Consider the following 26,229-nt stretch of genomic DNA (forward strand, 5'->3'; position numbering starts at 1 on the left):
AAGGAGATAACCACAAAGTCCACTGGAATGAATCCAGCAGGCAGTTGGAAATGTGATTCCACAGCACAAAGAGGTAGAGATATGGGAGTCATTTGCATTGACGTTAATTTGAAGACTTGGAAGAATTGAGATCATTTAGGGTGACCGTGTATAGTGAGAACAAGAGAACATTGAGGAGGAGTTACATTAAAGGGTCAATGCTGAGTGACGGGAGCCAGCAAAAGAAAGTGAGGGGTGGCCAGAGTCAGGTATTTGTGGAGTCAAGATAGTAACAGCTTCTCTGTAGCCATGGGATGAATATTTTAAAAGGAATTCATTTTTCATTTGTTTTTTTCTCTCTCCCACTCAGTGTAGTTCTTCATAGGCAAATGCCCTGTCATCTATTTCTTTTCTCTCTTACAATGTCCATCAAAGTCTTATAAATAGTAAATGCTCAGTAATTAGTATATGTGCTGCTGAAGCGAGCACATCAAATGCTCAGTAATTATCTGTTGATTGTTTATGGTGGGAAATTTGGCTAATAAAGCACATTGTATGAATGTATACGGAAAAGTGTAACTAACTAAAAGCAAGAACACTTGAAGAACTATGATCTTAGTTAAATTCAAGTGTGGGTGTCATATCTCACAAAAATTTTTTTAAACTAAAAGTTATTTTTGTGCTAGTAAAACCACTGGAAGCATCTCCTGAATACACTGGGGACTTTAGAAATGTTGTTTCTAAATGTAATAAAATGGTTAATATAACAAAAATGGTTAAAATGTAAAATTTCAATTAAATGTATTAGATGCCTATCTGTTAAATTTGAAAACATCTACCTTACATAATGTCAATTCAGTGGTTCTCTTGTTACTTTTTTTCCTCTCAGAATAGGAGTTTAAATGTGTACATTTTAGATATAAGAAAGAGAAAAATCAAGGAATCACCTCTTTATCAGACAGCTCAGTCTCTGTTTTACACATTTTAATTTTGCATTATTTTGTGTTGTGCATCTTCTCAAACTTTGTGTAGGTGGGGATTGTTTTGCTTTATTGAAGGGGAGTGGGGATCTGTTAAAATCCTTAGCATACCAGGAAAGCAGAAGGTAAGGACTTTTTGATTGATTCTTTGACTAAGATTTAGTATATTAGTGCAAAGCACAGTTTACAGTTAACACTGAGTGATGATGATGAAGAAGAAAGAAACGAGTGGAATGGAGAATAAAATACTTTATAAAAGTGGTAATTTAATTGGTGCTGTGATTCATATAAATTATGCATAATGTATAAATTAATGTATAGAAGAAGAGATAGAATAAATTCTTACGAATTCTTCGTTTGAAGTAATCACTTTTGGTGATGAAAGTCTAGTGAGCTGCTTTTTTCCTTTCAGATACTCTTTCTCCTTTGCTGCCACCAGCCACTCTGCACAGATCATTAAACAATGGCCTGATGTCAGAAAACTGGAGTGACTTTATGGCTCTCAGTTTTCTCATCTGTGAAAAGGTAATAATAATGTTATCTATTGCATTATTGTTAATCACATCCTATACCTAGCACATAGTGCAAGAACTTGCATATCAGGGGCGCCTGGGTGGCTCAGTGGTTGAGCATCTGCCTTCAGCTCGGGTCGTGATCCCGGGGTCCTGGGATGGGGTCCCATATTGGGCTCCCCTGCTTCTCCCTCTGCCTGTGTCTCTGCCTCTCTCTGTGTCTCTCATGAATAAATACATAAAATCTTTAAAAAAAAAAAAAAAGTACTAGCACATCAAAAATGCTCAACTACTGCCAGCTAATGACTATCAGGTTTTATTTTAGACTGTCTCTGATGACCTATCTACTCTGCTTACAAGTAATTGGTGGACAGAGTCATCCAAAATTTAATGGCAGTTGCTCCTTATGTGTATTTGGGTGGAGAACTATTTATCAAAGCCAAGTACTGTATGTTCTTTTTTCTGTGTCATGTTTATTCAGTCATCAAATAACCACAGTGTCTGTCTTATATTACTCAGTAGGTCCTATGATTTAATTGTTGAAAATGATATCAGGACCTAAATTATGTTTATAGGGTCAGTCTTCCAGTAGGAAAAGCAGGCCTCCACCCATATAGATCATTCAGTTAAGGAAAACTTTTGTTCCTAGTTCAGCTATGAATACCTTGGTTTCTATGATTTTAGGGTAAGATTTTTGTTGCTTTCCCACTGTCCTTTCAAAATATTGTCACATACCATCTCTTTTTCATTCTTATCTGTTGGATCTAAGATTATGCTCTGATGAAACTTTTGCTCTAGTCCTAGATAACTTATATTTAAGAACTGAAAATTTTTCTATGGTAGGGTTTCTAAATTCTTCCCATTTCAACTCATGTGGGATGCTACAAAATATTTCACCAAACAATTCAATTTATTCATGAATATCTCTCTTTATATTCCCCACTGTCTATGTGAAACATGGTGCCCTTAGCTTGGAGTTACGGGAAACTCTAGGATTTAATAGGAAACTCTAAGTTTAAATATCATAAGATAATTCTCTGGAATCTGACCAAATTCTTGGTCAACCACAGTGTGATATCATAACAGCTGAAAGTTTAGTCAAGTTTTAAAATTTCAAATTAACTGCTATGTGTTGAGGATAGTTCTAATTGGAACAAGAACCCTCTTAAGTAGTGGGGTTCTGGAGTCAAAATATTCTGATTATGTTTCTCCTAAATTAGGTAATATTACAACCTTTTGTCATCCTTTCTATCTTTTCTTATCTTCTAAACAGAGTCCCTGATGATAACCTATATTGCACACCCTTATTTTCTTAGAATATTTTTAATGTATAATATCTATACATGCATTAACAGTGATAAACAGGGTTTTATTGCTCAAGAAAAGTCACAAGACTCAAAATCACAACGCTTACAAATTTATACTCTATTAAAAAAAGAATATATTGATGGCATTAAAATAAAGATTGCATCACATCAAAGGCTGCCTCACTCTCAGGGGTCCAGAGAGGCTAGGGTAGGCTGCTTTGTTTGCCCTACGTAAGGGTGGAGGCCAGATGCAGTTTCTCTCCCAGATCAGGAGCCACTGATGTGTGCACAGAATATCAGCAAAAGGCCCAAAATAAAGTTTGGGTGGAGTTTGTTACATTTTACTTATCATATAGGTATATTCCTGCTAAATAGCTAGTCCCAACAGCAGAGCTGAGACCAGCTATAAAGCACTGGTCTCAATGATATTAATATTCAATGTCAACCAAGTGGTACAAATCACAACTACCCCAAAGTTCCTCAGACCTATGGTTACGAAACAACACTATCAATATGTTTCATGCCTTGTCCAGGGGTCAGTGCCATACAGTAACTAGCAAAACAATGCAGGCTCATTTCTGGCCTGTGGGAGTCAACTGTCACAGTATATAGTCCACCATTCTAATCTATGGGTAAAACAACTATCCTTATTTTGAAAGAAATTAACTTTCTGTACAATTGAAATGCACACACAGGGGTACCTTGGTGGCTCAGTCAGATGAGTGTCTGCCTTTGGCTCAGGTCATGATGGGGGGTCCTGGGATGGCACCCTATATCGGGCTCCTTGGTCAGTGGGGAGCCTGCTTCCTCCTCTGCCCCTCTCCCTCAGCTCGTGCTCTGTCTCTGCTTTCTCTCTTTCAAAGAAAAAAGAAAAAAGAAATGTACACACAGATTCTAAATAAGCATTTGCAATAACTAGTAAGAAAGAGGTATGATTTCAAGCAGAAACCAAACCAGTAAATAATATCAACATGCATTTTCTTATATTTTTATACCAACTTTTATAATTCTTCTGCCTCCTGAATCTAAAGCTATCTGAACTTTAAGCATACATCTGCTGAATGATTAAGAACTGTAATCAACCTATCATTAATCAAGTCTACCTCTTCCTTGGAAATGCCAGTTCTCCTCCATAGGGATAATGTCCTGTGATACAAAAACCAAAAGACACAGCCACATTAGTATTTTTCTGTATAGTCATAGTTAAAACTTCCCACTTTTTGATTCATTTTGAGAATGTAGACTGTTCCTGGTAGACTGTTTTTCTTCATCTCACTTCCTGGCTCTTCAAAAGAGGAAGAGGTTTTGGCAGACTCCTTCCCCTAGAACAGGCACCTGAGTCTAAGCTAAGACAGAATATTATTCTCTTATTCTAAGTCTCTATCTAAGCCTCACGGACACTGTTAGATTTTCCCTTCTGCAAAAGCAATTTGTTGGCTCCTTTCCTCTAGCAATAATTTCACTTTTCTTTCAATAGTCATTAATTTTAGTTCAAACCTTTCCCCTGAAGAAGATCTCTCTGCTTTAGTGGCTAGGCTAGTCCATGTAGTTGGTAACAAGATGAGATGTGTTTGGACTTAGCTTCCAGTCTGCTCCAAATTTAGGGGATCAGATTCAAGAAGTAGAGAAAATGGAGCTATCTTGTCCACTAGCAACAAAACATTTGCATAGTTAGCCCCAACTTGGAAAAGTGGGGGAAGGGATAGTCTATCCCATCAATGTCTTTGAAATTCTTGCATTAGGTTCAAATCAGTAGATACTATCTTGTTTTACATTGTTGGCCTTGGGAGCCCTTAACTATACATCCAGTCCAGGGACTACCAGTCCAGTGTGTTTGTTATGGACTGATTGTGTCCATACCCATCCCCCAAACTTATATCAAAACCCTCCCCTTGGGGCCTGTGGGTGGCTCAGTCCATTAAATGGCTGCCTTCGGCTCAGGTCATGATTTCAGGATCCTGGGATAGAGCCCCGTGTCAGATCACTGTTCAGCAGCAGGGCAGCTTCTACTTCTTCCTTTCCCTCTGTGATTTCTCTGGCTCATACTCTCTTTCAAATAAATAAATAAAATCTTAAAAAAAAAAAAAGCCCCTCCTCATTGTGATGGTACTAGGAGGTGGAGCCTTTGGGAGGTGATTAGGATTAAATGAGGGTTGTTCCCTCATAAATGGGAGTATTGCCCCTATAAAAGTCGTAAGGGAAATTGTTGGTCTCTGCTCTGTGCCTTGTGAGGATTCAGTGAGAAATCAGTAGTTTACAAACTGAAAGAGGGCCCTCATTAGAACTCAACCAAGATGGCATTGTGATCTCTGACTTTCAGCCTCCAGAACTGTGAGAAACAAATTTCTGTTGTACATAAGCCACCCAGTCTGTGGTACTTCGTTTTAACGACCCAAAGGGACTAAGACAGCATTAAAAAAGAAAACTGTCATGAACTATGAAAGACCTGTTTTTATGTACCTCTATTATTCCCCACTCTCTTTTCCCTTCCACTGTAAAAGTGTAACAGTTTGTTTTTAACTGAGACCCAAATACAGTCTCCTTGATGTTAAGTTGCAAAACACAAGCTACAAGTTTGTAGACCAATCCTTCAATCCATCGTCATCCCAGCATCTTTTTAAGTAGTTGCTGTGTTTAGTCCAATTCTAATTGTCTATTAATCTACTCCTTTGAGGGTAATAAGGAATATGATAAGCCCAGTCCATTAACTGGGATGTTTCTTTGCCCATTGTTGTACTATGTGGGCAGAGAAGTGAGTGCTTTGATCTGAGGAGGTGTAACTAAGAGAGCCAAATGGGCACAATATTCTCGTTCCAGCTCTTTGGAAATTTTAAAGACAGTGGCTTTAGTCACTAGGTATGCAAAACCCAACACAGAATATGCATCAAGTTCTGTCAATAATCATCTAATTTCCCCTAGAGCAATAGCTAAAGGGTCAATATTATCTACTTGCCAGCTCTGTACTGGACCTTCTCCCCTGGGAATACTTCCAAAGGCTAATTGTAAACAGAATTGTTATTAACAGCATTTCAGCAAAGGCCACCAGTACATTTTGTCATGTGGTCCATTGCTGCATGGCTTGAATTCCCTAATGTCAATTCATTTTGTGAACCCAGATTGCCCCTTCAAGAGATCACACTTGTTGACCCTTTGCATAAAGTTTCTTTGTTGAGCAGCAACATGTTTCACTTTTATTTGCCTTTGGAATTCATGTAAAGATTTCCAAAGAGCGGGTACCCCTTTTATCATCCAGTTATGTTTGGCCCACTTGCTAGACCAGATTACAAATCCATTGGTAACAGCCCAAGAATCAGTAGACACTCAAAGAGTAGGGCTTCTATTTGTATCTAATTCTATCACTGCCAGGAATACTGCCTGCAAGTTAGCCCCCTGGACCAACTTGTTCTTTTTCTTCTTTCACAAGAATTTTGCCATCTGCTGGACACTGGGCTACTGCTTTCCATGACCCTGTGTTCTGGAACTGATACCAGTGAACCAGGTTGATTGGCAGATATCCTTGAACAATCAGTTGAAATGAGGGACCCAATTTTGCAATAACAGCAGGCAGGGGCTGGATTAAGTAACTCTAAATCTTCTCATTTCACATCCCCAACTAGTACTGGTTAAATAATCAATTAATATATTATTCTTTTAAATTTTACCCATTAGGGAGAGAAATAAATCACATTTTAATTTGTATCCCTTTTATAGTGGCATTTCATATCCCTTAAATTAATTCTATCACCCTAAGAGGCTGATTAGTAAGCTTAACCAGTATTGTACATTGTACTCCTATATTCAATAGAACTAAAAGTTTATTTTTTACCCCCAGGCCACTTCATCCAGTCTTGGTGTTCATCTGATATACTAAAGCAGAACATGGGGGAAAATCCAAGTGATAATCTCGAGCTGAATATCTTAAAGAACAAGAGCTCACAAAAAAATTATTGGATAAGACATCTTCTGGGCAGGTATTTTTGAATAAGGAGTGAAGATCGTATAGGCCAGTTAACTCTTCATTAATTATACACTTAGATGCCTTATTGACAGAAAGTATTCTCAAATTGTAAGTGTGTAATGATGTAACAGGATTTGATCAGAAAAACAGTATCCCTGGAAATGACATAGGATTTGTTATATATAGGAATTTGACCTCACACAATTAATGGAAGCTGGTTAAATAGTTTATGCATGGCTTTTGCTTCTGTGGTGCTAAGCCTGATGGCAGGCAGTCTAGAAAGAAAATGGACCAATGGCAAAAACTAGTAGGAGAGGACAAGTTGGAACCTGCTTCGGTCCCTTACCACCTCTAAGCCTTTAACTTTAGTGGTACAGGTAACCACAAGAGAAGCTAGAATCCTTCATTATGAAGCTAATGTGCAGCTGACTCAGGAGTCAGAGTTGGAGAAGCTAAAGGAAGAGACTCAGCAGGAAGGTAGAGTTGCTTTACACCCGCTGCAGTTTCATACCTCCAAACGAGCCAACAAATGGGTGACAATGTGCGTGAACTGCAACAGTATGTGGTGTACTGCATTGACCCTTCCTGTGTAAAAAGAAGAGGATAATGGGCTAGTTATATGGTTATATGGAGAGTGAATTATGTTGCCATAATTTTTTTTTAAAGATAGCTCCTTTTTCACCTCTGTCTTCCAAATTTTGCTCTCGTCCAAAATGTCTCCTGTGGCCCAGGTTAACCTGTAACTATGTAAAGAAGAAAATTTCTGGGACTCAGTTCTTGCTCAACTAAGTTAACACAGTACAAGACCAAATGTTTTCTGTTAATGTATGCAAATTTTGCTTAAAAGTATGTTTTTTCTGTTAACATAAATAAATTTTGTTTAAAAGTAAACTTTGAAGCTAGTTGTTCTAGCTCTAATGAAGTTATGACTGGATATAAGTTAAGGTTCTACCAATATCTTTGCAATTTAAAAAATGATACATTTATACAAGAAACTATAGCACTAAATAATAATGCCAAGAGTTACATTTTCTTGTTTCTAAAGAATAATATGAGCTATTACTGTACTAGGAAACATGGTTTTTTAAAAAGCAAATCTAGCTTAGTTCCTGGACATCTTTCAGATGTGAAAGCAAACTAAACTATGACTATTCATGTTCAAGTCATAAGATGACAGATAACTCTGGCAGACATTAAATTAAGTATGATGATACTGAGCTTTGAAATTAAGTGATGCATGAGTTTTCCACAGACATATTCCCAATTAGAGATTAAAACTATTAAAAAGAGGGATCCCTGGGTGGCGCAGCGGTTTGGCGCCTGCCTTTGGCCCAGGGCGCGATCCTGGAGACCCGGGATCGAATCCCACATCGGGCTCCCGGTGCATGGAGCCTGCTTCTCCCTCTGCCTGTGTCTCCGCCTCTCTCTCTCTCTCTGTGTGTGACTATCATAAATAAAAAAAAAAAAAAAAAAAAAAAAAAAAAAAAAAAAAAAAAAAAAAAAAAAAAACTATTAAAAAGATATTGAAAGGGCAGCCCTGGTGGCGCAGCGGTTTAGCGCCGCCGGCAGCCCAGGGCGTGATCCTGGAGACTGGAGATCAAGTCCCACGTCAGGCTCTCTGCATGGAGCCTGCTTCTCCCCTGCCTGTGTCTCTGCCTCTCTCTCTCTCTCTCTCTCTCTCTCTCTGCATCTCTATGAATAAATAATTTTTTAAAAATTTTTTAAAAAATTTATTTATGATAGTCACACAGAGAGAGAGAGAGAGAGGCAGAGACACAGGCAGAGAGAGAAGCAGGCTCCATGCACCGGGAGCCCGACGTGGGATTCGATCCCAGGTCTCCAGGATCGCGCCCTGGGCCAAAGGCAGGCGCCAAACCGCTGCGCCACCCAGGGATCCCGAAATTTTTAAAAATCTTTAAAAAAAATTTTTAAATATTTAAAAAAAAAGATGTTGAAAGTCTTTTCGACAAATGGTACTGGGACAACTGGATCTCCATAGGCAAATGAATGAAGTTGGACCCCTAATTCATAATACATAAAAATTAATTCAAAATGGATCATAGCCCTAAGAGTTAAAACAGTAAAACACATAGAAAAAACATAGGGGTAAATTTTCATGACCTCAGATTAGGCAATAGTTCCTTAGGTATGACACCAAAATACAAGTGCCAAAGAAAAAAATACACAAACTAGATTTTACCAAAATTAAAAACTCTGAAGCATTCCATTTCAAAGAAATGCTGCTTCAAAGCCACTATCAAGAAAGTGAAAGGATAATTAATCTACTGAATAAAAAAAATATTTATAGGGACACCTGGTGCTCAGTGGTTGAGCGGCTGCCTTCAGCTCAGGGTGTGGTCCCAGTGTCCTGGGACAGAGTCCTGCATCAGGCTCCCTGCAGGGAGCCTGCTTTTCTCTCTGCCTTTGTCTCTGCCTCTCTCTTTGTGTCTCTCGTGAATAAATAAATAAAATATTTTTTAAAAATTTACAAATTATGTAACTGGTAAGGGAGTTGAATCCAAAATATACAAATAACTCTTACAGAGATGCCTGGGTGGCTCAGTGGTTGAGTGTTTGCCTTCGGCTCAGGGCGTGATCCCAGGGTGCCGTGATCCCAGGGTGCCGGGATCGAGTCCCACATGAGGCTTCTCGCAGTGAGCCTGCTTCTCCCTCTGCTATGTCTCTACCTCTCTCTGTGTCTCTCATGAATAAATAAAATCTTCAAAAAAAAAATCTTTAAAACCAAACAAAAAAGAAAATCCCTAAAAAACAAATAACTCTTACAAATCAAAAATAAAAAGACAATTTGATTAAAAGATGGGTGAAAGATATGAATAGACACTTCTCCAAGGAAGATATACAAATGACCATTAAGTGCATGCAAAGATGCCCTCACATAATTAGTCGCTAGGGAAATGCAAGTCAAAAACCACATTGACATACCACTTCATACTCACTAAGATGGCTAAAACCCAAAAGACAATAACAAGTTGATGAGAATGTAGAATGTATGTGGAATGCAAGGAACTTCCATACATTGCTGGTAGGATTGTAAAATGGTATAGCCACTTTAGAAGGCAGTTTGATAATTACTCAAATGCTGTACCTAGAGTTACCGTACGCCTGAGTAATTCTACTGCTAGGCCAGAATAGGCAAATCCACAGAAACAGAAACTGTAGTAGTGGTTTCCAGGGCAGAAAAAGGAGGTGCATGGAAAGTGATTCTTACTGATTATGCGTTTTTTTTGTTAGAGTGATGAAAATGTTCTGAAAGTAGACAATAGTAGTAGTTGCACGAATCTATGAATATACTAAAAACTATGAATTATACACTTTAAAAGGATGGATTTTATGGTGTATGAATCATATCTCAATAAAGTTATCATTTAAACCAACTATTAAAAAGGAACTCTTAGAGGAAATAGTAAATACCTGGAAGTTTAAGTTTTATGTTTGTATCTCTTGAAAGCTACTTCATTAAAATCTTTAGACTTACTTGACCAAAGACGGTATATAATATAGCAAATAAACACATGCAAAGATGCTCAACATCATTAGATATGAGGGAAATACAAATTATTATCACAATGAGATAACACTCCACACAAACATCTAAAACTGAAAAGACTGTACCAGTTACTGGTGATGATAAGAAGGAATTAACCCTCACACATTGCTGATGGGAATGTAAAATGGTACTTTGGCAGTTTGATAGTTTCTTAAAAGTTAAATATGTGCCTTCCATATGACACAACCATTCCACTCTTAGGTATTTATACAAGAAACATGAAAGTATATATTCATACAAAGACACATACACAAATGTTCCTAGTAGCTTTATTTTTAATAGCCCAAACTGAAAACCCAGAGATTCATGGATAAACAAATTATGGTATACCCTACAACAGAATGTTACACAGCAATAAAAAGGAATGAACTCTTGATACACAAAACAGGGATAAATCTCAAAATAATTATGCTGAGTGAAAGAAGTTAGACAAAAAAGGAGTACATGTTGTGTGAATACATTTATATAAAAGTCCATAAAATGCAAAACAATCTACAGAAACTGAGGTCATGATTGTTTGGGAAAGAGGGGATAGAATGAAGAGGAATTAGGGACTACAAAATGACATGTGTGATAAATAGTTTTCTTGGATGTGGTGGTTTCATGGTTGTCTACATATATTAATACTTACGAAATTATACTCTTTCAATTTGTGCTATTTAAGTTAATTTTACTTCATTAAAACTGTTCTAATGGGACATCTGGGTGGATCAGCGGTTGAGCGTCTGCCTGCGGCTCAGGATGTGATCCCAGGGTCCTGGGATTGAGTCCCATGTCGTGCTCCTTGTGGGGAGCCTGATTCTCCCTCTGCCTAGGTCTCTGCCTCTCCCTCTCTCTCTCATGACTGAATAAATAAAATATATATTTAAAAAAAACTGTTCTAAAAGATTGTTGATCTTTCGTGCACAGGTGTAAGAGACATCTTAGAGAAAGACTGGTATGGTTTTAAAGAGCTTCACTTTCATGCAACAGATTTATGAAAACTTGTAAGCTCAATATGGATAACAAGGTACCATTCTTTAAAGCATCAAGGATGCTTTTTATGCAGGTAATTATTTTTTCTGTCAAATAAAAAAATACATAAAAATTCATGTTTTCAGTGTATGTACAGATCTATGATATGTTATGCATGTGTAGATTTTTTTTGCACATGTATCTTTTTGTAACCACTATCACAGAGAATGAAACAATTCAACACCTGAAATAATTCCCTCCTGCTGTCTGTATGACCCTTTTCCACTCCTAATCTTGGAAACCAGTGATCCATGTGCATTATATTTGTTCCTATATTTTTTAAAAAAAGATTTTTAAAATTTTTAAAATGTTTTTTAAAAAAGATTTTATTTGTGAGAGACAGAGATAGCAACAGAGATAGTGAGAGAGAGAGCACAAGTAGAGGGGAGAGGGAGAACCAGGTTCTTCACTGAGCAGGGAGCCTAAAGTGGGGCTTGATCCTAGGACCCTGGAATCATGACCTGAGCTGAAGGCAGATGCTTAACCAACTGAGCCACACAGGCACCCCTATTTTTACTTAAAAAATATTTTATTTATTTATTTGGGAGAAAGAGCAAGCATGAGTGGGGAAGTGGCAGAAGGAGAGGGAGAAGCAGACTCGCTGCTGATCATGAGCCCACATAGGACTCCATCCCAGGACCCTGGGATTGTGTCCTGAGTCGAAGTCAGACGCTCAACTAACTGAACCACCTATATTTTTACTTTTATCAGAATGTTGTAGATGGAATACTACAGTATGTAACCTTTGACATGGAGTTATTTCACTTGGCATAATCCATTTGAGATTTATCCATGTTGTTTTGTATATCCACAATCCATTCCTGTTTATTGCTGAGTAGTTTTCTTTGTGTGTGGGGGAGGGGAAGGAGAGGCGGGGGGGGGAGGGAGAGAGAGAGAGAGAGAGAGAATCCTGAGCAGGGTTGATCTCATGACTCTGAGATCATGACCTGAGCTGAAATCAAGAGTCAGATGCTCAACTGACTGAGCCACCCAGGCACCCCTATACTTAAGATTTTAAATATGGATTCCCAGTTATTCCAGCACCAGCACTCCAATGATTTCCTTTTAGAAGGCACTATTTATTTGAAGTTAACCATGACTGCAGCAGCAGAAAGACTTGACCTTCTATAAGTGCTTTATAGATATTTGTTAATGTTGCTGATAATGATGACTACTTGTATACTGTGAACTTTCTTATGGTCCAAAAAACATTTTGCCTAGAAGTCAGGTACATAATGATTAATTAAAATTACAGTTATTCCAAATGAGTACTTTTTGGGGGAAGGGATCTTCCATAAATATAACTTATTAGAGAGATAAAATATGTAACCCTTTTGCCAACTACAGTCATGTCATAATGGCAATTAAATTTTACATTAAACATTATTAGATATTATAGGACAATGACATTATTCTTCAGATTTTTACCTCAAAATGGAAGACTCAGTCAGGAAATGGAACATATCTTCTTTTACAATGGATCAGTTTCCCCAATTTTGTTATCATCAAAATATATGTATCTTTTAAGATTTTATTTATTTATTCATGAGAGACACAGAGAGATAGAAAGGCAGAGACATAGACAGAGGGAGAAGCAGGCTCCATGCAGGGAGCCCGATGCAGGACTCGATCCTGGAACTCCAGGATCACACCCTGAGGCGAAGGCAGACACCTAACCGCTGAGCCACCCAGGTATCCCATCATCAAAATATTGGTTGCAGATAACTGTGCTGTGATATCTCTTTTACCTTCCTTCCATTCACTTTTTAAAATGAGCTTGCCCATGCCTCCTTCTCTAAGAGTTTGCTCATTCATAATACTGCTCTTGAGCCCCTAGTTGATTGGACCAGGAATGGACTAAGCTGGGCTAATTGGTTTTTCTCTCCTCAGAATTTGGAATTGGGAGTTTCTTTTGACCGCTTGAGCTGGAAATAATACACAGCTGGTATGGGTATGCACCGCACGTGCATTTGTGCATGTGTGGTGATGGGGCAGTTGTCTAGGGCCCTGCTATACCATCTAGTACAACTTGAGTCTTGGGAAACTTGCCATTCCAAACAGTAGGTATGCAGACAGCTCCACTACTCAGCTGATACCTCCCTCTCTCAGCTTTACCCAGTTCCTCATGTCTTTTTAAAAATATTTAAATTTTTATTTATGTACTTTTTTTTTATGTTTCTTTAAGCTCTATGCCCTATGTGGGGCTTGAACTTATGACCCTAAGATAAAGAGTTGCATGCTCTACTGACTGAGCCAGTTAGGTGCCCCTCTCATGTCTCTTTTTCTATTCCCTAGCAACATCAGGGAAATGGCTTAGCAATTTTTAGACCAGAGGCAATCACTGATTCTCAACTTACTGAAGCAGGTAATGATTCAGAAGGTTCAAGCACCTCTACTTAGTGAATGGTTCTTCTGGTAACTCCCTTTCTGGTCTTAGAGAAGGGGGAAATTCTCTACTCTCCCTCACGATGTAAGGAAAGAAAATACCCTCTCTTTATAATACTGTATTCCCTCTAAAAGGCAACTTTCACTGTTCCTGTCTTCTCTTACATGAGGGATGGAATAATGGTGGGGGTTGTACTAATTTTCTTAACTGGTACCTCTCACTTAACCCAATGACAGAAGGGATAGCCTCCAAAAGCTGATGCTTTTTCAAACACAGAATGAATTAGGGGAGGATAATCTTTTTTTTTTTTCTTTTTTTTTTTAAGTAATCTCTACACCCAATGTGGGGTTTGAACCCATGACCCTGAGATCAAGAGTCCCATGACCCACTGATAGCCAGCCAGGTGTCCTAGGGGAGGGTAGTATTTATCATGTATCAAGTATTTTTAGTTGTGGGGTCAAAATCAGGACTCCTTTTCACTTCAAATGAAACAATCCCTGATACAATGATTTGACCTGGACTCCTTTCAAACTGTTTTTTTCATTTTCTTCTTTTTTTTTATTTTTTATTTTATTTATTTATGATAGTCACAGAGAGAGAGAGAGAGAGAGAGAGAGAGGCAGAGACATAGGTAGAGGGAGAAGCAGGCTCCATGCACCGGGAGCCCGACGTGGGATTGGATCCCGGGTCTCCAGGATCGCGCCCTGGGCCAAAGGCAGGCGCTAAACTGCTGAGCCACCCAGGGATCCTTCTTCTTTTTTTTTTTTAAAGATGTTTTGTTTATTTATTCCTGAGAGACATATAGAGAGAGGCAGAGACATAGGCAGAGGGAGAAGCAGGTTCCCTGTGGGGAGCCTGATGCACAATTCAATCCCAGGACCCCAGGATCACGACCTGAGGCAAAGGCAGATGTTCAACCACTGAGCCACCAGGTGCCCTCCTTTCAAACTGTTTCATATAATTAGAAGTATAAGTACATCTTGCAAATATGTATATAAGACTAATTTTATAAATCATTCAGAATTGGTTGGTTTTTTAATAGTCTAGTTTATTATTGTTTACAGAGCATTTTAAGATATACTGTGCCATTTAATTACGTGTGGGCTTGTTGCTGACTCACAATCCTATGAAATTGAATCTATGAACATTCCAGATCATCCCTGATATCCCAGTCTACTTTTTAATTATCTTTCCTCCTCAAGGTCCACAGCCTTCTTCCCAGAGCCCACGGATTTCTAGTCATAGCTAATCCTAGATTAAAGCCTAGTTCAGGAAAGGAACATCTTTCATCTATTTTAATCTCCCATTAATTTGGCATTTAGATAAAGTTGATTTCCATTAGCAAGGAATTAATAGGTGGCATTTTTGAATGTGGCTGAAGCTAAAAGTCTGTGGATTTAGTCAGATAAAGAGATAATATAACAGCCAGGAATAGAAAAGGGGCACCTAAAATCCTCCTGCAATGCTTTGGGGTCTCTCAAGATTTACAATTCTACGTATCACATTAGGAGAAAGAATATCTCCATAGCAGAATATGGTATCTTTTAAACTTTAAAGAAACTGAAATACTTTGGTGAGGAGTTAGAGATTGGGGAATAAAAACAGACATAGCTTACTCACTATTAGAATTCAATAATCTCTAGTTTTGTGCGTGTGTGTGTGTGTGTGTGTGTGTGTTTAATGTGTTCCAAAGAATGAAATAAGTAACATTTTCTTTTTAAAAATATTTTATTTTTAAGTGATCTCTACACCCAATGTGTGACTTGAGCCCACAACCCTGAAATCAAGAAGTTGTATGCTCTACCCACTGAGCCAACCAGGTGCCCATAAGTAATATCTTCTAAAAGGAAGAAATGTGGAAGGGCAAGTTGCAACTATACTGAAGCTATCACACTGCTTCTCCACACTTATTAAACATTATCCACATGTACTTTTTTTCCCCCCACTCTTACTTATTAAACACTATCCCCAAGGTCAGGGGACAAATAGTTTGCCTTTTATTTTATTTTATTTTTTGCCTTTTATTTTATTTTATTTTTTGCCTTTTATTTTCCTAACCCCTTAGAAATGTCTTTACTTTTCCAATTTCTACTCATGAAACTTCAATATTTTCCTTCACCAAGTCCCCATCTTCAATATCTATTACACAAAAAATTTGAAAAATCATTCTATAAATTCCATCTTTATTACTTTCTAAAAAATTAGTAAATAGAATATTATCTATTCATTATTACATAGAAAAAGCAAACATACTAAATTTTTTTTGGTTCCCTTTGCAGTTTGAAATTATGAAGACACAACTTAAGTGCTCTAGTTGAGGAAATAGCATGATAGTAATGAGACAGCAAGCTCTTAAAAATGTAAGAGTAAACTAATTTATTCTGATGACTGTAAAAGTGAATATACTTTCTCAAGATCGAATTCTCCTAAATTTAAGTTGTATAACTATCTTCAACTGGCTAACAGTGAAGGTTTTATACTGAATAATAAAAGAGGTCTAATGTGAATTTGAAGTGCCTCACTAACTTTCAAAAAAACTATAAAAGCATGTTGTCCAAAATTAATCCTAAGTAAATTAAGAGTTTACATATAAAAAAATAAATAATTGAGAACTTAGAACTAAATATTGGATCTGTATTTTCTTTGTAGGCCACATGATTTCCTTTCTTTCTTCTTTCTTTCTTTCCTTCTTTCCTTCTTTCTTTTTTTTTTTTTTTTAAGATTTTATTTATTTATGAGAGTCAGAGAGAGAGAGAGGCAGAGGGAGAAGCAGGCTCCACGCAGGGAGCCTCACATGGGACTTGATCCCAGATTGCCAGGATCACGCCCTGGGGTGAAGATGGCGCTAAACTGCTGAGCCACTCTGGGTTCCCCATGATTTTCATTCATCAATGTGCCCATAGTGTCCCACTGCATAAGAGGTATTCAACAAACACCTGCTGAACTGAAAATAACCTAGGCTTAGGAGTAAAAAAACAAGGATGCCTGGGTGGCTTAGCAGTTGAGCATTGGCCTTTGGCTCAGGGCCTATGACCTGGGATCCAGGATTGAGACTGCATTGGGCTCCCTGCAAGGAGCCTGCTTCTCCCTCTGCCTATGTCTCTGCCTCTCCCTCTTTGTGTCTCTCACGAATAAATAAAAAATCTTAAACAAACAAACAAACAAAAAAGTAAAAAACAAAATCAAATGAAAAGGAAAATAGAAAATATTGGACTAAATTTTAAATTTCAGCACTTTAAAATTATAGTTAAAAAGAAGACTGCGAACTGTAAAAGCATTGGAAGTAAATATGATAAAGCGCAGAAATCGTTAAGTATTTTATCCAAATTGCTAAACATAAAAACATAGACCTCTCTGAACTTTAAGGTATCTCAGGCATTTTAACAGTTTATAAACTGTTTTAATAGGTGCAAAACCTTCAGCTCTGAGATAAAATATCAATCTCCAATATTGTTTGAAATGAATGGATTAATTTTAAGAAGAAAGCCCAAAATCTTTAGAATATTAATATTAAAAAGCATAGTAATTCTTAGTATGCTCAGTTCAGACTATAGTTCAGCTGTTGAAATATTTTTAAAATTTCAAATGTGAACAGTGCCTGGGTGGCTCAATTGAGCATCTGACTGCTGATTTTGGTTCAGGTCATGATCTCAGGGACCTGGGATCAAGCCTGGGTGTGGCCCTGCGCTCAGTGTGGAGTCTGCTTGAAATTCTCTGTCTCTCTCTCCGTCTGCCCCTCTCCTGGCACACACACTCTCTAAACAAATAAATAAAATTTTAAAAAATTTTTTCAAATGTAAGATCAAGAATTATCTCACTTCCTAACACAACCATCTTCACTTTTTAATATTCCTCTTTTTAGTGTTTATTCATCAATGTAATATTCTTTATCCATATATAAGTATAATGTGCATGTTGTGTCACTTTTTCCTTTAACAATAGGTCCATAAGCATTTTACCATATGCTGTATGGTAGTCATAATTAATTCACTTATGATTTCTATTCAACATTGTACTAGAAGTCCAAGCTAGACCCAAGGCAAGAAAAATAAATAAAAGGTGTCCAAATTGGAAAGCAAGTAAAATTATCTCTGTTTGGAGGTGATATGATCTTATATGTAGAAAATCCTAAAGATTCCACAAAAAAACTGTTAGAACTAATAACTTCAACAACGTTCCAGGATACAAAATCAACATTCAAAAATCAATTGCATTTGTATACACGAATAATGAATAATTCAAAAGAAAAATTAAGAAAACAATTCCATTTATAATAGCACCAAAAAGAATAAATTATTTAGGAATAAACTTAACCAAGGAAGTAAAAAACTACAATGCTGAAAACTAGAAAACAATGCTGAAAGAAATTAGATATAAATATATGAAAAGACATCCATTCTGTGTTTGTAGGTTGGAAGACTTTATATTATTAAGATGTTTATATTACCCGGACATCTGGGTGGCTCAGTCAGTTGGGCATCTGCCTTTAGCCTGGGGCGTGATCCCAGGGTCCAGGCAGGGGTTGAGTCCTGAATCAGGCTCCCTGCTAATGGGGAGCCTGCTTCTCCTTCTCCCTCCCCCCGCTCATGCTCTCTCTCAAATAAATAAATAAAATCTTTAAAAAAAGAGACATCTATATTACCCAAAAGTGATCAACATTCCCTATCAAAATCCCAATGACATTTTTTGCAGAAATAGAAAAATCATTTCTAAAATTCATATGGAATCTCAAAGGACCCTAAATAGTTAAAAGAATCTTAAAATAAAAAAGTTGAAGGTCTCACATTTCTGGATTTCAAAACATACTACAGAGCCACAGTAAAAATCAAAACAATGTGATATTGGCATAAAAATGGACACACACACACAATGTGATATTGAACCCAGGAATAAATACTCACATATATAGTCAGATGATTGACAAGAGTATCAACATTATTCAATAGGGAAAGTACTGTCTTTTCAACAAATGGTGCTCAGAGAGTTGGATATCCAAATACAAAGGAATGAAGTTAGAACCTTACCTTACAGTATATATATAAATCAGCTGAAAATTGAACAAATATTTAAATTTAATAGCTAAAGCTATAAAATTCTTAGAAGAAAACAGAGGGGGGCACCTGGGTGGCTCAGTTGATTAAGCATCAGCCTTCAGCTTGGGTCCTGGTCTCAGGGTCCTAGGATTGAGTCTGTGTCAGGCTCCCTGCTCAGCGGGGACTCTGCTTCTCCCTCTCTTCCCTCTGTGTGCTCTCCCTCTGTGTTCTCTCTCTCTCTCTCTCTTTCTCTCAAATAAATAAATAAATAAATTTTAAAAGAAGAAAACAGAGGAAAAGCATCATGGAATTTGACAATGATTTCTTGGATATGACACCAAAAGCATAGGAAACAAAAGAAAAAAATAAATTGGACCTTACCAAAATTTAAAACTTTTGTGCAAAGGACATTTTCAGAGTGAAAAGTGAAAAAGGACACTTTGCAACAGTGCAAAGGACACATGCAATGAAACAAAATATTCACAAATTATATATCTATCTTATAAGGGATTAATATCCAGACTATAAAAAAAAAAAATATCCAGACTATATAGAGAAATCCTATAACTCAACAACAAAAAAAGAACCACCCAATTAAAAAATGAACAAAGTAGTTGAATAGACAGTTCTCTAAAGAAGATATATACAAATTGCCAATATGCACATGTAAAGATTTTCAACATCACTAATTATCAGGACAACACAAATCAAAGCCATAATGATATACAACCTCACACTCATTAGGATGGATAATATGAAAAAAAAAAAAAAGAAAGTATCAAGTATTTGTGAGGATGCAGAGAAATTGGAACCTTCATGCACTGTTGGTAGGAATGTAAAATGTCTAAGAATGTCTAAAAGAATAACAAGCAGGGACTTGAATAGATATTTGTACTCATATTCATAGAAGTTTTACAATAAGCCAAATGGTGAAAGTAACTCAAGTTTTTATCAGTGGATGAACAAATAAACACAATGGGGTATATACATGCAATGGAATATTATTCAGCCTTAAAAAGAAAGGAAATTCTGCTATAAACTACATGGATGACCCTAAATTATGCTAAGTGAGGGGCACCTGGGTGGTGCATGAATGTATTCAATGCCATAGAACTGTATTCTCAAAAATGGTTAGAATTGTAAACTTTATGTTATATATATTTAACCACTCCTATGGATTAAATTATGTCTCAGATTCATATATTGAAGCCCTACCACCCAGTGTGACTATATTTGAAGATAGGGCCTATAAAGAAGTGATTAAAGTTAAATGAGGTCATAAGGGTAAGCCCTAATTCAATTGCATTAGCGTCCTTATAAGAGACATCAGGAGGGCCTTTGCACAGAAGAAAGGCCATGTGGGGACACGGCCAGATAGTGGCCATTTGTAAGCCAGAAAGAGAGATCTCACCAGAAACCAACTCTGTGGGCACCCTGATCTTGGATTTCCTACCACCAGAACTTTGAGAAAATAAATTTCTGTTGTTTGAGTCTCCAGTCTGTGGTATTTTGTTATGGCAGTCTGTATATAGACAGGCAGCCTAATGCAAGCATAAAAAAAAGTAAAAAAAATTAATAATTGTTTTCATTGCAAAACTAACGTATGGATCTGTAAAAATTCAAACCATACAAAAGGGTAAAATGTCATAAGGAGTCCCTCACCACTTACTCCTCTCCACTTGCCTCCCACCCCTAGTAACTAATGTCAGTAGTTTTAGGAAAATCTCTCAGAATGCTTTCTTCTTTAGATCAAGAATCAAAGTTGGGTTTGGTTCAGAAAGGGAAGAAACTTTGAAGTTTGTTAATCCCTAACACACAATTTAACATATTCATCCATTATATTACCATTATGTTTAGATTATTTCTAGATTTTTTTCTCCATCATATAAAATGTGATTAAGTTTATTAAAATCTGTTTTAAATTACTTCTATACTCAAAGTTTCTTAGATCCTAACATACAATGCAACAAAGTTATTCATTCCATAACCATTGTTCAAATAGGTCATTTCCACATTTTTATTCCATCATATAAATGCAATTAATATCTTTATAATCTTACTAACCTTTTTTTTTTTTGTTAATGATTTTGTTATTCATGAAAGACACACAGAGAGAGGCAGAGACACAGGCAGAGGGAGATACTCCTCACAGGGAGCCCAATGCAGGACTTGATCCCAGGACCCCAGGATCATGACCTGAGCCAAAGGCAGATGCTCAACCCCTGAGCCACCCAGACATCCCTCTTACTAACTTTTCAATTAAGTTCCTACTAGTGAAATTGAGCCAATGGCTGTGATTTTTATAGAACTTTGTATATATTCTCAAATTGACTTCCAAAAAGCTAAATGTCAACTTAAATTTCTACCAATAGTGCTAACAGTATCAATATGAGATACTCCTATTTAAAAATATCTCCAGGGGTGCCTGGCTGGCTAGGTTGGTGGAGCATGAGATTCTTGATCTCAGGGTTGTAAGTTCGAGCTCCATGTTGGGTGTAGAGATTACTTAAAAACAAAAAATCTTTAATCTCTCCATAGAGTAGTAAAAAAGACCTTACTTTAATTTGCATTTATTTATTTAAGTAGGGTCCATGCCCAGCACCAAGGCCAATGTGGGGCTTAAACTCATGACCCTGAGATCAAGACCTGAGCTGAGATTAAGAGTCCTGATGCTTAACTGATTGAGCCAGGTACACCTTAATTTGCATTTTGATGAGATTGACAATTTGCAGAATTAGTTATTTGTACCTCCTTTTTGTGTGTGAATCATCAGTTTATACTCTATACTTACACATGTATTAGAGGCATTAATATTTTCCTTATTGATTTGTAGGAGTCCTTCATATATTATGGTGTTACTCCTTTATCAATATTTCCAGCACTTTCTTTTCTCTCTTTCTTTCTTTCTGATAGTCACCACAGAGAGAGAGAGAGAGAGGCAGAGACACAGGCAGAGGGAGAAGCAGGCTCCATGCACCGGGAGCCCGACGTGGGATTCGATCCCGGGTCTCCAGGATCGTGCCCTGGGCCAAAGGCAGGCGCTAAACCGCTGCACCACCCAGGGATCCCTCCAGCATTTTCTAAATGGTGTGTCTTTTAATTTTATGTGTCCACTCAACAAATATTTATTCAGAGGTGGAATAGAGCCCTGCCTTGGGCACTGGAGCTCAGCAGGAAGTCTGAAGATTCTCTCCCTCTGCCCCTCCCCTGACTCAAGCATTTGTACATAATCTGTCTCTAAAATGGATAAACCTTTTTAAAAAAGTAATTATTCAGTACCTACTATGTTCCAGGTACTGTGGTAGGAATTCTATATTATTCTTCAAATTATGAGAATTACACACATGCTTCTTGTTTTCTAAACTGTTTCAAGTTTAGAAACGTTGATTGAACTTTACTATTAGGCAAAAACCAGGTCAAGATCCCACATCACTGTGAGTAAAGCTGGCCCTTTCTGTCTCTCATGAGATTGCAAGCAGATGCTGGGGCAGGGATGCAGTCATCCAATGCTTGGCTGGGGTTACAAGATCAGCCCAGTCACTCACATGGCTGGCAAGTCGGTGCAGCCATTGCTGGAGGCTCTTGTTCCTCTCTACACGGTCCTTCATAGAGCTGCTTGAGCAGAGTGCTGTATACACTAGCTCCCTCCAATGCAAGCAACCCAAAAGAATGAGGTGAAAGGCTGCAATCAGTGCCTTTATGACCTAGTCTCAGAAGTCACACACCTTCAGCTGTATTCTATGGATGGGACTAGTACTGATTCAAAGGGCTGGGGGGGGACTACATTTCCAGAGGTGAGAATCATTGGAGGTTACCTTGGAAGCTGCCTGCCTACCACGGATCCTAATGTCTTAATTTTCCTATAAGTTACTTTATAAAGCAAGTATTGATAATTTTGCAACAGCCCATACAATTTTAGTTTTGTGACATACTGTTTTAAACAGGGTTCTCAAACACATCTGTGCACATGAGTGCGCCCAAGCATTTAAGACTTTCCGTTCCACAAATGAAAGTTCCCTCTGCTATAGTGTCAGCACCTCAACTTCATTAGGGTACTAGATTCCACCTCAAGCTCTCTAAATTTGAGTAAATCGAGTTCAAGATGGCAGATTCAGGGTCAAGAAGTTTGGCTTCTATTCACTTGTAATCTGCTAAATAACTAGGAAATACTTTGGAGTCTTACCAGAAATCTTTAATTTTCTAGAAGTCTTTATCTATGTGCAATATCCACGTCCATTAAAAAGACCTTGCAGATCCTACGACTAATGTGCTGCAGGTGACTCAGGTGAGAGGATTCAATAATAATAATAATTGATGGGTAGCAATTCGGAGAGGTAAACAGCTCATCCAGTCGGTGTAAGGAAGAGGTTTTTTGTTTTGTTTTTAACAGCTAATTTTTACCTCTTCTGCAAGATTGGCGAGGATACGCCTTTGTGAAATCTTTGCTTGGAATCTTGAGTTTGCCACTGGTCCTGTTCTCATTAAAAAGTCTGTTAACTCGTGGTTCTAAAGCAAAGTAGCTCCCAGTTTTGCCAAACTGGGCAGTTTCTAGGACCCCAAAGGTTTAGCTGGGAAACTAGGAAGGCCAGAAGGGTGGGAGAGTAGGAAGCACCAACCAGGTCCAAAAGAAGCGAGGTTCTTACTCCTCCCTCACCCAGCATCCCTGTCCCCGCAACAAAGCCTCGCCCCTGCCCATTCTCCACTATCTCCCCTGGTTGCTGATAGTCCCTTTAACATCTCTCTCGAGTTTCATTTCAGACAGCTCTCCGGCTGTGAGGACGTTAGGGAGGCCGAAGGGGTCCGGGGACTTCTACATTTGACATACTTTTTTTTTTTTTTTTTTTTTTTTTTTTTACATTTGACATACTTTTGTGCATAGGACTAAATTCTATTTTCGTCGGGGCCTGAGGGGAAAAACAACAACAACAACAACCACCCAACTCTCCAGAGGTATCCTTCCTTCGGCAAACGCGAACTTGCGGCCGCCTCCACTTGTCCCCTCGCTATGCTAAGCCCTCGGGTCTGAGAAAGCCACCAAGTCCGGCCAAGGCAGACGCGCAGCCCACGACGTGGTTCAGCCAAGACGAAACAGAGGTCAGGCGGGCAGCACCTCCCCAGAGCCGCGGGGCCTCGCCCTCCTCGCTCCGCGGCGCTCGGCCCCACCCCTCCCAACCGGAACTGCAACCCCCGCGCGCCGCGCCCCCGCCGAGAGCGCGTCGCCCGCGCCCGTAGCGCCCGCGCCCGCCCCGCCTCCCCCGACGCACTGGGCAGGCGCGGGGCGGGCGCATGCTCCGCCGCGGGCCGCTGGGGTCTCGAGTCGCTGCAATCTGTTGCGCCGCCGCCCGCGGGAGCCGGCAGATCCGGGTCTCGTGGCTTACAGTGACGTGGTCAATCGAATCAAAACAGAGGAGGGGAGGAAGCCAGCGGCCAGGAGCAGCAGCGGCCGCGGCGTCCCGGGCAGCCGCAGCGTTCCGGAAGCTTCAGGCGGTCTTTCTGCCGAGCCTTGGTCCCGGCCCCCATCCTCCCCGCCCCGTCGGTTGTTGTCTGGGCGGGTGAGTGTCTCCCCCTCCGCCACCGCCGTGTGCCGGCCCACCCTTCCCTCACCCTGGGGGCTCCTCCGGCTCTGGGGGACTGCGGCGGCTGCGGCAGAGCGGGGCTGGCTTCTCGGGCTCGGCGGTTCTCCCGCCGGGCTGGTGCCTGTGCACCGGGAGAAGCCCGCGGCCGCCGAGCCCGCCCCCCCCCCCCGCGCCCCCCGGCGAAGAGCGAGGCGGAGAAGAGCCTGCAATTTGGCTTTCTCTGCTGGAAACCAGAGTCGGGGCTTAGCAGGAAAAAGTGGACGGGTAGCTACGGGTGGTTTTATTTTTAGGGCAAGACCGTCAGCTCGGGTGGAGGCGTATAATGGGAGTAAAAAGAGAGTCGTAGCTGGAAGGAAAACCCCACAGACCCTGAAATCCACACTGTTATCCTTTACCTCTGTTTCTCTAGGTTTGATGAAGTCATTAGGATGCGTCCTTTGTTGTGATTGACAAGACAGGAAAGCTGCCATCCCGAAAGCGGGAGCTTTTTTGGTCCTGACTGTGGTGCGAATTGAAAGTATTCTTTTTCTGTTTGTTCAGTAAGTGGAACCAGAGCTGACATTAAAAAAAAAAAAAAAAAAAAAAAAAAAAGAGGTAGCACCCTTTATAAAAGCAAACTGGTTACCGGAGTGCTTGCAAGTCCAGCGTGGCCGTTTAAAGCCAAAGTTTTCCAAAGTGGCTGTTTCTGTGTGCGGTTCGGGTTTGGGCCAAGATGGTATTTGCTAGCTGTAGAAAGTAGGATGTTTTGAGTTGCCCTAGTTTGGAGAATCGAAGATAGGGCCTTACTAAGAGAATGTCTTGGTTTGGCATCAAGAAGTCAGATGAGCCTCACGCACGTCATACCTGTGTTTGTTGAGACCTTCCAGTTCCTGTGTGTTGTCAGAAACCGTTGGCGGCTCCACATGCACAGTAACTTGGATGGTGTAAGACCGTTCGGGTGTTTAGTTTTATCTTAGGAGGCGATCTCACCGCCCAGTTCAGGGGGGGCTGCAGAAAGCTTGCCTTCCCTTCCACTTCAGGTGATCTGCCACGCAGATGCCTCTGGTGTAGACGGCTTCAAGCCCTGCCACCCTGCGCGCCCCTCGACAGCACGGAGGAGACCAGAGGACCCGACCTTTTTGCCCTAACTTGGTGTTTGAAACCCTCCCCTTTTAAAAAATGTCCCCAGAGGGGGAAAAAAAAAAAAATGTCCCCAGAGAAGTGATTAATGGAGGTGTTTCTTTGGTAAATGGCAAGAAAGAAGAAGCATGTGCCAATTGATTGCCCCTTATGAAATCCAGGAAGAGAGCTTAGGCATTTAGACAGCTTCCTTGAAGGGTGTATCCTTGTGTGGTGTTCCAGGGACCTCCTCTTAACAGCTTGCTTTCTCCTGTGTATGCAACTGAGCTCTTTTTTTCTTAATACCACAGTTGAAATCCTGCTGATCTAGATAAATGAAATTGTTTTCTCGAAGTTTTTTTTTTTTTTTTTACCTTTTATGTAACTTGAACTGAATATTTTAGCTTATACGAAATAACTTATAATTGGTAAGTTATTACAATGGATAAGCAAAAAAAAGAAAATAAGTCATTGATAATCCTGCCATCCAGAGATAATCAAAATGTTAGTAGTGATTTATATATCCTTCCAGGCTTTTTTTTTTTTTTTTTTTTTGACCGTTAACACATTTTACACAAAAATGGTATCATACTGCATGTGCTTTTCTGTAACCTGGTTTTTCTACATGGTAGCACTTTGGAGTAAGAAAATTTCTATCTTCGTAGAGAGGGACTTTTGAACCTTACATTTTAGGATATATTCACTGTATGTTTGCAAAACCGTAATGATTAAAATCTTGGTTTTAAAAGATTTCCTCCCAGACTTCTATGATAATATTAAGAAATTAATATGCTTTGTGTGACAGTATAAGGTTTTCT

General features: G+C 39.1%; 1 protein-coding gene and 2 long non-coding RNA genes across 21 annotated transcripts in view; 2 read left to right on the top strand and 1 right to left on the bottom strand.

Moving 5' to 3' along the window:
* Positions 1–15,932, top strand: part of LOC125754891 (uncharacterized) — a 51,276-nt gene extending 35,344 nt beyond the window's left edge. Inside the window, exons 2-5 of one of the 3 annotated variants that reach the window (XR_007409946.1) lie at positions 1,372–1,484; positions 6,611–6,749; positions 13,614–13,683; positions 15,444–15,932. This is a non-coding gene — a long non-coding RNA (uncharacterized LOC125754891). Of the gene's footprint in view, positions 1–1,371; positions 1,485–6,610; positions 6,750–11,213; positions 11,368–13,613; positions 13,684–15,443 lie in introns of those variants that run through there. The other 2 variants (XR_007409947.1, XR_007409948.1) reach the window with 2 other exon arrangements.
* On the bottom strand, positions 1,339–25,477 carry LOC125754892 (uncharacterized). Of its 6 annotated transcripts, none has more exons than XR_007409951.1 (3): positions 25,157–25,477; positions 3,480–3,632; positions 1,339–1,474 (listed from the first exon to the last, which is right to left on the bottom strand). It is a non-coding gene; the product is annotated as an uncharacterized LOC125754892 (long non-coding RNA). The 6 variants fall into 6 exon arrangements; XR_007409950.1 differs by lacking the exon at positions 25,157–25,477 and adding an exon at positions 24,709–24,847; XR_007409953.1 differs by lacking the exon at positions 25,157–25,477 and adding an exon at positions 24,002–24,107.
* SMIM14 (small integral membrane protein 14) overlaps positions 23,979–26,229 on the top strand; it is a 94,972-nt gene continuing 92,721 nt past the window's right edge. For 4 of the 12 annotated variants that reach the window (XM_025437028.3, XM_035714492.2, XM_025437024.3 and 1 more), the window contains exon 1: positions 24,154–24,289. Coding sequence is in view for 4 of the 12 variants with exons in the window: in XM_049108671.1 (XP_048964628.1) it covers positions 24,024–24,289 (266 nt within the window). In the remaining 8 variants the exon portion in view is untranslated. Of the gene's footprint in view, positions 24,290–24,722; positions 24,853–26,229 lie in introns of those variants that run through there. The other 8 variants (XR_007409945.1, XM_049108671.1, XM_035714486.2 and 5 more) reach the window with 6 other exon arrangements.

This window comes from Canis lupus, chromosome 3, assembly GCF_003254725.2.
Source record: "Canis lupus dingo isolate Sandy chromosome 3, ASM325472v2, whole genome shotgun sequence".
Classification (NCBI taxonomy): Eukaryota; Metazoa; Chordata; class Mammalia; order Carnivora; family Canidae; genus Canis; species Canis lupus.